General features: G+C 37.7%; 2 protein-coding genes across 6 annotated transcripts; both read left to right on the top strand.

Moving 5' to 3' along the window:
- Positions 1-311: 311 nt before the first annotated feature.
- On the top strand, positions 312-7,144 carry tmc4 (transmembrane channel-like 4). Of its 2 annotated transcripts, XM_041988206.1 has the most exons (16): positions 312-464; positions 636-831; positions 2,047-2,195; positions 2,292-2,438; positions 2,860-2,945; positions 3,350-3,495; positions 3,695-3,842; positions 4,017-4,175; positions 4,262-4,419; positions 4,935-5,061; positions 5,472-5,569; positions 5,700-5,883; positions 5,981-6,111; positions 6,284-6,439; positions 6,573-6,651; positions 6,764-7,144. In XM_041988206.1, the coding sequence occupies exons 1-16, from the start codon at positions 434-436 to the stop codon at positions 6,845-6,847; spliced, it is 2,079 nt and encodes a 692-aa protein (XP_041844140.1). In that variant the 5' UTR covers positions 312-433; the 3' UTR covers positions 6,848-7,144. The 2 variants fall into 2 exon arrangements, with proteins under 2 accessions (XP_041844140.1, XP_041844141.1); XM_041988207.1 differs by lacking the exon at positions 312-464 and having other exon boundaries at positions 767-831; positions 2,051-2,195.
- Positions 7,145-7,584: 440 nt separating this feature from the next.
- On the top strand, positions 7,585-10,534 carry leng1 (leukocyte receptor cluster (LRC) member 1). Of its 4 annotated transcripts, none has more exons than XM_041989117.1 (5): positions 7,585-7,689; positions 8,042-8,187; positions 8,963-9,142; positions 9,331-9,617; positions 9,777-10,534. In XM_041989117.1, exons 2-5 carry the CDS (start codon positions 8,056-8,058, stop codon positions 9,994-9,996), a joined length of 819 nt encoding a protein of 272 aa, XP_041845051.1. In that variant the 5' UTR covers positions 7,585-7,689; positions 8,042-8,055; the 3' UTR covers positions 9,997-10,534. The 4 variants fall into 4 exon arrangements, with proteins under 4 accessions (XP_041845051.1, XP_041845049.1, XP_041845050.1 ...); XM_041989115.1 differs by having other exon boundaries at positions 7,602-7,886; XM_041989116.1 differs by having other exon boundaries at positions 7,602-7,819.
- The last annotated feature ends 637 nt before the right edge of the window (positions 10,535-11,171 follow it).

Raw genomic sequence — 11,171 nt, forward strand, 5'->3', positions numbered from 1 at the left:
TTCATCCCTAAAACATATTCTTTTAGATGTGTGCTCATGAAATCATTTTTCCATCACTGTTTCCAATTAATATTTGCCTAGAAATAATTATTTTTATTACTTTTAAAGATATTTACCAGAATTCCTCAGCAACTTGTGACTTAATGTGCCAGTTTTGTTTGTGGGGCTCATTATGAGACCTTGCTTATTCCAAATGACTAATAACAACCACAGTTCATTGTAAAGAATGGGTTAAATGTTACAAGGAAGTACCTGTGTGGTCATTTACAAAGGGAGTAAAGTCCATAAGGGGTGAAAACAGGGAAGTGTTTCGTGGATATGTTGTGTTTCCTTATGTAGAGCTGCTCCACTCATTTTTTTGTTCTAAATTTGTTCTCATAGTTTTAGCTGTAATTATAGAGGCCAACTGGTTGTGTTAAACTCTGTCAGAAGAATGGCCGGTCAACTACAGAGACAAGGCTCAAGTAAGATGCACAACTTTACTGAAGATGTTTGTTGTGGTAGCTTTAATCTTATTCACTTGTACATTTTTGTTTGTTTAAAACAGATCAAATCTCAATTGATTCACAATTATAACAATATTATGGTTGACATGACATTTGCTTTTTTTTTTTTTTTTTTGCTCATCATTCAAGCATTCATAGGTAGTGGTTGTCAAGACGACCATCCGTCACTCAGATTACGTCGGATGTCATCTAGAGTGTCCACTCAGAATTACCCCCAGTATAACTGGAACCAGATGCCTTCAGAGGAGGGTGAATCAGGGATCACTGGTCCATTGCGAGAGCTTAGGAGCATCCCGTATCCCATGGAAATGAAAAGAGCTATGCGGTAAAACAACAACAAAAAGAAAAATGTGATCTGAACAATTTTTCTGGCGAATTTTGCCAACTTATTACTTTAACATCCCACAAGGCTTCCCTGAAGAAATTCATCAACTAGAAGTGATAAACAGAGTGAACCCAATATTCAGTTAATTGATAATCCAAGTTTAAAGATAAGGAGCACATTTAAAAAGCAGCTAAGAGTTCTCAATTCTTGTTTCAAGTGGAATGCATGTAGCAGCATAAACAAATCAAATTACTAATTTACTCACAACTAACTATTCATCATCATTATAAAACAGTTTGTTATTGGAGCGTTGCTACTGTTCTCTTTATATCTGCTTTGATTCCAATAGTTCACATTTTACCATAACTGTAAATTCTGCTATCAGAGCTACACAACATGAGTGAAGACAGAGACTGTTGTCCAGAAAGAACTGGGCAGGTTTTTTTTGTTTGTTTTTGAGGAAGCTGATGTCCTTTAACATCAGCAGTAAGGAAGCATGTTGTGTATCTTTTTATAAGTCTCTGGTAGAAATGGTCATTTTTCACAGCATCAGGGCCAATGAGTCAAAGAAACTGAGCTAACTGATAAAGAAGGGTGGCTCTGCTGATGATTACTCTGCTGCTTAGAAAGGTGATGGTGTAAAGACGAATGCTGCATAAGTTGCCAAACATAATGGACAACAATATTGCACAAACTCTAACAGTGACTGAACACGTGTCTTCAGTCAGAGGCTTCTTCAGCTTTGTTGCCAAAAGGACCAGTACAGAAGGCTATTCCTGTCCACAGCAATGCCTCACTAAATTGGTCTTTTTTGTTAATGCATTTCATACTTATTTATGTTTAGTTCATTTCAATTTAATTGATCTATTTTGTAATGGTTTTTTTTGTACTATAATTTTTCCATAACAATATAATTTCCATTTTAGAACAAAACAAATTATCACACAGTCGAGTAATTAATTTTTATTTGGGCCTTCAATTTTCCAGTGATTGGCACAATTATTTCCTAAAAAGAAAAGAAAATCTGATTTTTCAAGTAGCTTCTTGAAACAAAATTGTAAATGTTGAGATATCAATGGCATAACTTAATTTAGATCCAAATGAACACTGTTACCTTTAATTTTATTAAGTAGCTCCTTGAAATGTCTTGAAAACAATTGTCAAGCTATGATTACATCAGAGTTGAAAGTGTGTATAAAATCTTGTTTATCCCAGGCAGGTGCAACAAATGCAGGTGCCTGTTCTCTCCAGTGCGGAGTCCTGGAAACGGAACAAGTCCAAATCCCTACGTAAACTCAGAAACAACACCAGAGAATTTCTTTATTTTTTCTCTTTGTGGGGCAAGTCATTGCAAAAGATTGGAGGTACACAGACGGTTTGTTGCTACAAACAGATCAAATGGGAGAGGCTTAATGCATTAATTTTAAAAATGCAATACAATTTTGTCTTTTTTTCCACAGGGAACTTTGGAGGTGGTGTCCAGTCTTACTTTCTGTTCCTCCGATTCTTGGTGATTCTCAATTTTTTTTCCTGTTTACTGATTGCTGGATTTGTCATCATCCCCAGCATTGTCCTCAGATCTGTGGGGACCAACTATGTGAACACAGGTAACAGTTTGTCGGCTCACAACGTTTCATTTGGCTCTAACAAACACATTGCATTAGTTACATTGTCTATCTTCAAATCAAACTCATTTCCTGTGTTCTCAAATTTAGCTCAATTCTTTTAATACAAACAGGAAGCCTTTACACAGTGTGATGAGACTGTTTCTAAGCAACCACTCATCCACAGGGTCTGGGTTGATCAACACCACAAATGAGACAGCAGTGCCAGACATGCTGTCTTCTTTTGTGTTTTTTCCTTTGCTACAGAGCAGCATGTAGTCTCCACTCATCTTGTTCTTATATTTCTTTCTGTTGCTTTTATTTGCTGAGAGGTAATGGCATGACCTTTTTCATCAGACTGGAAAAGGAAAACCAACAGTAATATTGCAAGCTTCAAACTTTTTTTTTAAACTGTGTTTTCCAGATCAGGAAGAATGCACAGACTATAACCCCAATCCTCAAGGCTTGGTGATGTTCTACAACTTACTCCTGGATGTACTTTCAGGAACGGTGAGAAGCTATCACAAAAACCTGTGGAGTATAAAGTTTGAAAACATACAGCTGTGTATATAAATGTTAAGGTATTTTAGATGTTCAGGTTACTCTCCACTGTGCAGCACCACCAGGAATGTGTACCAAATTCCAGCAAATTCATTCTGCATCATCATGACAATAATCTGAAGTATACAGTCAGAATTATACAAAATTATCTTCATTTACTAGAAAAACAGAGTTCTATGACAGATTATATAATATAAAGAGCCCTGAATTTAACACTAATCTGGGATTACAAGACGGAAGACACTGAGTCACCTTGAAATGATTTAACCTACTGTGTACCTTTATAATCCTTCCAAGTGTGGATATGTGAACTGATGCCGAAAGTCTGACACCACCCTCTCATCCATCGTCAGGGTTTTATGGAGTATTCATTCCTGTTTTATGGCTATTACAACAACACCAGGGTGGAGGACGAAAACCTTTCCTACAACATTCCCCTTGCTTATCTCTTTACTGCTACCTTCTACTTTGCCTTTTGTCTCTTCTGCATCATAGCACGGTCAGTCCCACAACAAACACCCCAGGATCAATGTTAAAAATAAAGACGTTATGTGTGATAATGTGTGTGTTTGTTCAGCCATTGTCTCAGTTATGGTTAAGATCAGTTAAAGCTGACATTTAAAAGCCTGGATCCAGAGTTCATTCACATTTACTTGCATCTGTATCTTCTTCTTCTCTGTTTGGGCACTCACACATAGTATGGGGGCTGCAGCCCGAGTTGCTGTGGCAACAGGAAGCAGCACTGTGGGCAATTACAGCATGATCGTGTTCACCGGCTGGGACTACAGTTGCCTGGAAGAACAAGCTACCAAACTGAAGCAGAAAAGCATCCACTACCGGTTGCAGGTCTGAAGGGATCTACTCTATTTCACATAACTGAGAAAGAATAGAAAAATGTGATGGATAATTTCCTTTTTTTTTTTCTTTTGCTATAGAAAAAAAACCAGATTTATAAAAACTCCTTTAAATTGATATCTTTCATTTTCTCCTCACTTTATCTCTCTTCTCATTCTGTACCAGGTGGATCTGGAGGAGGAGCGCAGAAAGAAACAAGCAGCTTCTCTCAAATTGCATCAAAAAATACTTTTACACTCTTTGCGTGTTTTCATGTTTTTTTTTGCACTTGGGCTCTATGTAGCAGCTTTCTATGGCATCTCTGAGGCCACCAACTTTAGCCAGGTAAATTAAATAAGGCAATGTGATGGTAGTGATGTGCTCCTGTTACAGTGTTGGATGACCATTTGTCTCCCATTTCTACCAAACAGACCAGGAGCGAGGACGAAGGGATCTTAGGTTTGATTTTTGAGTATCTGCCTTCCATCGTCATCACAGCAGGAAACTTCTTGGTGCCTTTGCTGTGTGACCAAATTGCCTTAGCAGAACAATATTCCCCCAGTACTACTGTAATAATTGCACTATTAAGGTATGCACTTATTTAATTTTTTTAAAGGGATTATAAAATAAATTTTTGTCTTTACATAAAAGATGGGCATAGCCTTTGCTGAGAACAATGTGTTATAATTACATTCCTACTAGTACCCAGCAAGAGGGGCCTCCTCTAGTTAGAGGTCAGATTGTACGAAAGTCTATCAAATTATTTCTTTGCTTATACTTCATTTCTTCATACATTTATTGTTTTCCTTGCAGCTTTATGGTCCGGTCACTAGTTCTTTTAATCAAGTATGGTGCTTGCTTCGGTTCAAAAACAAAAACATAAAATGTTTCCTATTGCCAATTAAACACAATGCAGACTTATCAAGCCCTGCAATTTATTTTTTTATTTCCACTACTCTTCATAAATCTGCAAACTCAACAGTACATAAGCCAACTTCCTCTGCTTTTTGTTTTTTAACAGTGGGGAGAGTAAAAGTGGACCATTACAACTTAGTTCACCCACATTAGTTGTTAAATGGATAATTACTTCTCCTCCATCTTTAGGGCAGTTTTCCTGCGGCTGGCTAGTCTGGGTGTCCTTCTCTACACCCTGTGGAGTCAAATCACCTGTGAAGGAGACATAACTAGTCACGAGTGTAAGCAGTGTCAATACAACCACAAAAATTACCCGGTAATTACACTGTTTCTGTGCGTCTTTAGTTGTGCTGCATGCTGCACTGGTCTTTTATCTCAGAGCATCATATGCAAGCAGGACAGTTGTGTCTTTGTTTACGTGAGCAAAGAATCCTGTTTTTAATTTGTTTAAGGTTAACACAATCCAGAGTAAGCCCTGAAGGCTCCAGTAAATGGTGGTAGTGCTGGTTTGTCTACAGTTTAATAGAGTGATTACAGAAGCAATTGATTTGACTAAAATGCCAAATGTCTGTGATGATAACAGCTCACAGCCTTCAGGTTCAGGAAATAAACAAATAGTAATGCAACTCCTTTAAATGAGATGGTTCTAACTTAATATTAGTTTTTAATCTACTCTGTGTTTACACTTGTCAAACTGTTCTTTCTTCTGTTTGTCTCATACTGAAGTGCTGGGAAACCCGTGTAGGACAGGAAATGTACAAGCTGACACTCTTTGACCTCCTCATCAACATTGCAATGCTTGTCCTGGTTGAGTTTCCACGCAGGTACAAGTTGTTATATTGAAATACAGCAAAACAATAAGGAGATTATATGAATTTCATTGCGTTATTAGTCTATCAGTCTAACATGCCGGCAGTAGGATGTTCATGTGTGGGGTGCATTTGTGTGTGTTAGGATGGTGGTGGACAACTGGTCTTGCAAGCTGTCTCAGATGATTGATCGGCAGGAGTTTGTGGTTCCCTCCAATGTGCTCGGACTGGTCTATGGCCAGACTGTGGTCTGGACAGGAGCTCTTTTCTGCCCTCTTCTGCCACTTATCAACACCATCAAGTTTGTCATCATCTTTTACTGCAAGAAGGTGAAGCTGCATCTTTAATAGATTCATACTCTGACAAAATACTTTTTTACTTTGTCCTTAATCCTGCTTTTGTGTGACTTGCCACATAACTCCCCAGATCACACTCTTTCACAACTGTCGGCCAGCCCAGAAGACATTTCGCTCTACAACCTCCACTGTCTTTTTCTTGGTGGTACTCGTATTTGGCTGGATCTTGGCCTTGGTGGTTATGATTTATGGTGTTGCTGTGTGAGTGCTGATCAATGCATCTTTAAAACTCATAAGATAGCTGCTTTTTCTGTAGATCAGAAAGTGAGGTCTTCGCAGGATTTCTGTGAAAAAATAAGTACAGTCATTGTTTTGCTAAAACCAAAAATATGTTATGTTATTTAACACTTGAATGTTTCCTTCATGCCCACAGGATCCATCCTTCAATGGGTTGTGGGCCTTTCCGTTTTTTACGCAGCATGTGGTCAATTGTTCCAGCTTCTTTCCAAAATCTCTCTGAAGTTACAAAGAACTTTCTCTTCTTCATTGGCTCACAAGCATTTTCCATCCCCCTTTTTGCAGCATCCTGGTGAGTGAGCTTGTGTTTTCTATAGAATCATTATGCTAGCTTGTACAGCACAATTTTATAATCTATATTTAACCTGCATATGACATGGTTCTTCATTGGCCATTAATAACTGCATGTCTTTTATTCTTGATAGCGTGGTGATGTGCTACTTCATATCTTTAGCCGCCGTCTATGGAAAAAATGTTAACTTGCTAAGAGCTCAGCTTAAATTGGTAAGTTGTTGGTGTAACTGAAATTTGGACCAAATGTGCATTAACCTGTGTGGTTCACAGTATTCTCAGGCAATCAGTTTTACTGATGCAGTGTCGCATCTTTGGTTTGCAGGTGGGACAAGATAAGAAGTTCTTAGTCAAGCAGATTGAGCTGAGTCGTCAACTTGAGATGTCAAAACACGATGTACAGGACTGAACACTACCTGTGGACCGTGTCGCTACAACTTTCTAAACATGTAACAACATGAGTGTCACATAATTCAGCCTGAGTTTTACCAAACAATCCTGCAACAAGATTATTAAAGCAAAGATTTTTTAATGAGTTTTGGTTGACCTCAAAATTAGTTTGTTAATTTGAAATTATTTTGAAATTATTATTGTTAACCAGCATAAGTTAGTGGTAGATTCTTAAGCTGTACAATATGATGCTTTGAGTCTTTATTGTAACAGTAAAGTTTCAATCCTTATGACTGTCCTTGAAAATCGGTGTAAATATCAAAAAAGGTCTGCAAAATTTAACAAAAAAAAATCTCAGAAAAGAAAAATTGAATTATTTTTAAAATGTTATGCTTTCAAAACTGTAATAACTATTTAAAAAAAATTACGAAGTGTAACATTTAAAAAACTCCTTTAAATAACCATCAAGTTAAACATAACAGAAAACATAAAAAATGTAAAAAGAAACCAACAATAATCTCTGAAAATACTGTAAAAACAGTAAATGGATACATAACTTCAGACATAATTTGTCCAGTCTTATATCATATTACATTATTGTTGTAATGCTTTTTTTTGTCTAAATTTTCACAATTTCTTTTGTTGTTGTGTTTGTTTTGTATTTATATTTTACACTGCAGATGTATTTTTGTTCCACCGTTAAATGATCAAATAAAGCGTATTATAGCTCCCCCTGGTGTTAAAGTCGTGCAATTACGTCCTGTTTGGCTTTTGTTTACTTCCTGTTTGGGTGTACTGCTGGTTCCTGTCGACGACTGCAGACTTTGCTGCAAACTATCAAGCAAGCTCCTCGTCCAGCAAGTTAATAGCATTATTTATGCCAAGTTTAAAATGTCAAACAGATTAGTTTTTTTTGTGAAGGAACGAATTAACGTATCTTTTTTGCTGCATCACCAACGTAGAGTTAACGTAGGAATGTAGCAGACTTCGGGTAAAACTAGCTTAATTTTAAAAGGAGGAAAGTCCATTTAATAGATCATAAATTTGGCTTTTATATGGTTAGTTAACTCAGTTTTAGCCATTACATAAAAGTACTTATCATTTCCCTCAAAACAAATTGGGTTTATTAAGCATATTTTATTTTTTTCTTGCGCAAGTTATCACTAGCCTTCTCAGTTAGCTAGGTGCTAACTGTAACATACTGTATTACCAGTCACCAAGGCAACAATGAACATCCTACCAAAGAAGAGCTGGCATGTCCGCAACAAGGACAACATCGCACGTGTACGAAAGGACGAAGCCCAGGCAGCAGAAGAAGAACGTGAAGCCAAACGTCGCGTGGAGCGTGCAGAACAAGAGGTGAACCTGGAGTTGTCATTGTATTTGCCATGGTGATAATGATGATGAGACATCATCCTTCCTTTTTATGTTTCAATAAAAATAGAAAAAGGATTAAAGCGATGCCTGATAGAGCACTGATAGCAAAAAGAAACTCTAGAAATCACACAGTGTGTCAAGTTACAATAGATCACTGGTTCCCAAACTTTGTTGCAGGGTCACCTATTCATTGACAACAATAATGTCACCCCACCCCCCCGATCCCAATACCACATGCACCCCAAAGCTTAAAAAGAAATGCACAAAGAAATGTGCCACGAAATAGTCTTTAGTTTATTGGCTTCTTCGTCGTTAACTACAGTGAAAGCCATGTCAGTGGCAGAAGGAATGAGCAACTCATCTGCTGCAGTGTGAGATTTTTCAAACCCGGAAACTGCAAACTACTTTAGGTGAGTTGAGCTTTCAATAAGACAGATGCTGCTTTAGTAAAACAGCTCTGCTATATTAGGTGAGTAGTTTATTTTTAAAGTAATCAGTCTTTTTTTGTGTTCAGGATTAGTCCTGCAAGTCCCCAAGTAGCATTATGACTTGTTTGGCTTCGTACTGTCAGCTGTCAGATGCTAATATTTTGAGACATACAGCACACTGTGGTCTGTCTTCATTACCCACCATTGACCATTACCATTACTTAACCATTACCATTACCTGGTCATGCCTAGGCCTAGGGATGTAAGATATGCCTAATCATATTTTCCTGTTGCATTTTGTTTGTAACACCAAGCATTAATCTTCACAGGCACGTACTGAGTATCTGAGAAGAAAAGCCCGAGCTGCCCTCCAGTCAGCAGGAGGAGGAGATGATGATGATGATGAAAAAAGGGGAGGAAGCCTGGAGCATCTCAATCTTTTTCCTCTGGAGGAGTCTTCAGAGAAGAAAGGAAATGAGGAGTATCTCAGGGAGAAGAAAGAAGAAAAGGTGATTGTGTTACTTCTTCTGGTCGTCTACACTTCAAGTTTTTATTATGCTCAGTTCATTTGCCAACCTCACTTAACCTCCCCGTTAAATGAGGTTTTCTGGTCTCAGAGAATGTCCCAGAAAATAGTAAACTGAAAAGAATAATAAGCAATTATCATTACTGTTGCTTTTGTTTATTTAATGTCTAGGAGAAACAGGAACGAGCCATCGGCTTACTCGTGTCTTTAGGACCCCAGCCAGGGTCTGAAGTGACGCCATGGTACCTGAAGGGCATTAAAGAAAAAGAAGAGAGGAAAAACACAGAAAAGAAGAAGAGCATAAGTGAAGAGGAGAGAGAGAAGAAGGACCGTAGACTAAAGGACAGCTTAGATCCTTTAAAAGATATGAAGAAAGTGCTTGGTGTGAATGACAGAAAGCACAAAAGCAAGAAAAAAGACAAAAGAGACAAAGGTGAAAAAAGGAGCAGTGGAGAGAGGTAAGAAAGTCAATACTGATACTTAGATGTTTTCATGTGATTTACATCTCCGTTGCTTTCTTTTTCTTGATCATAAATTTGTATTTATGATTTACAGTTCTTCCAGTTTGTGTGTGGTGATATAAAAGTGATGGTGTCCTAATAAAATGTCTTTTCTAGCTCCATAGAAAGTTTACGTGCAGAGCGTTTACAGAGGGAGGCTGAAGAAAGGAGGAGAGCCCAGGCTCTTCTCGACCAGAGGAGTGGCAAAAGGAAGGACCCGGGGAGGGAGATGAATGAGAGGGAGAGGCCTTACAACAGCGCCTACTTCCCAGAACTCGCCAGAAAGCGACAAAGGCGGGATCAGGAGAGCTGGAGAGATGAGATTCTGAAATCTTGAGCTATTCCTGTTATTTAAAGACTGATTTATAGTGGATGGTTTACTGGCAGATTTTGTATATAGTGTATGTTTCCATATGAAGCTGAATTTGGTCATTCTGAAAACCGTATCACCATGATCGTACCACTTTACGTATTTTGTTATTTTCATGGTTAAGGCTTGTGTTCAGTTGCAGCTCGCTTTGCCCCTGCAGCGTTTCGCTCATGAGCGCATCAGCAGGGCAGATGGTTGACATCACAGGGGGCGTTAGGCTCAGGCTGGCAGCAAGAAAACACTGTGAACAACTGTTTACATGGCTTATATTATTTTAAAAAAAATATAGAGATGTCGTTGGTGTGATAATATTACACTGTGCTGAAAGAAAAAAAGGCAATTTAACCATAATTTGAAAAGTACAAATTGATATGCTGTTGTTGGATAAGAAGCTGATGGTTAAGTGACTTTCTACGCGCTAAAAAGTCTCTGGTTCCTGCTGCTGAGATGTGTAAAATTTATGTTATATTTGTGTCATATATGAATAAATATCTTTTGTTTGGGACTGTTGCTTAAATACAAATATTTGAAAGTGTTAACTTGGACTCTTATAAAAAATTCTGACCATTACCATGATGGGTTTCTTACAGGGAATCAACTCCTCCATCTGTCTGATTCTGTTTCAGGACCCTGGTATTGAGCATGCTGACTCATGTCACACCTCATCTTGTATGCCTGAATAGATCAGAACAATTGTTTATGCTCCACATCTATAACACCTCAAAATTATGCTTCCATAGATATCCAAAATAACCAGTTGCAGCATGAAGGACTGCTATTTAGTTTCCTTTTGATTATTGCAGTTTAACAATAGTACGATGTGAAAATGTGTCATTTACTTTCATAAAGACCACCTTAAGGAATGATGTTATAGTCTAGTGTTTTGTTTTAGGTCTTTTTTATTTTTTAATATTTCAAAACATTTTTTGTCAAACTTAGGGAAAGTAAACAAAGATTTTGGTTGATGGAAATATTAGACAAGAAATGTTGTCAGGTTACTTTTCTCCACTGAAAGTCTATCTATTCATGAAAATGCCACAGGAGTCAAAGGTCTCCATATGAAATCTAAATTGATATTATTTGGGATTAAAAATCCAATGTGAGATCGATAGAAGCTCATCGCTGAGCACCAGCTATACACA

This window comes from Melanotaenia boesemani, chromosome 6 (genome assembly GCF_017639745.1).
Source record: "Melanotaenia boesemani isolate fMelBoe1 chromosome 6, fMelBoe1.pri, whole genome shotgun sequence".
Lineage (NCBI taxonomy): Eukaryota > Metazoa > Chordata > Actinopteri > Atheriniformes > Melanotaeniidae > Melanotaenia > Melanotaenia boesemani.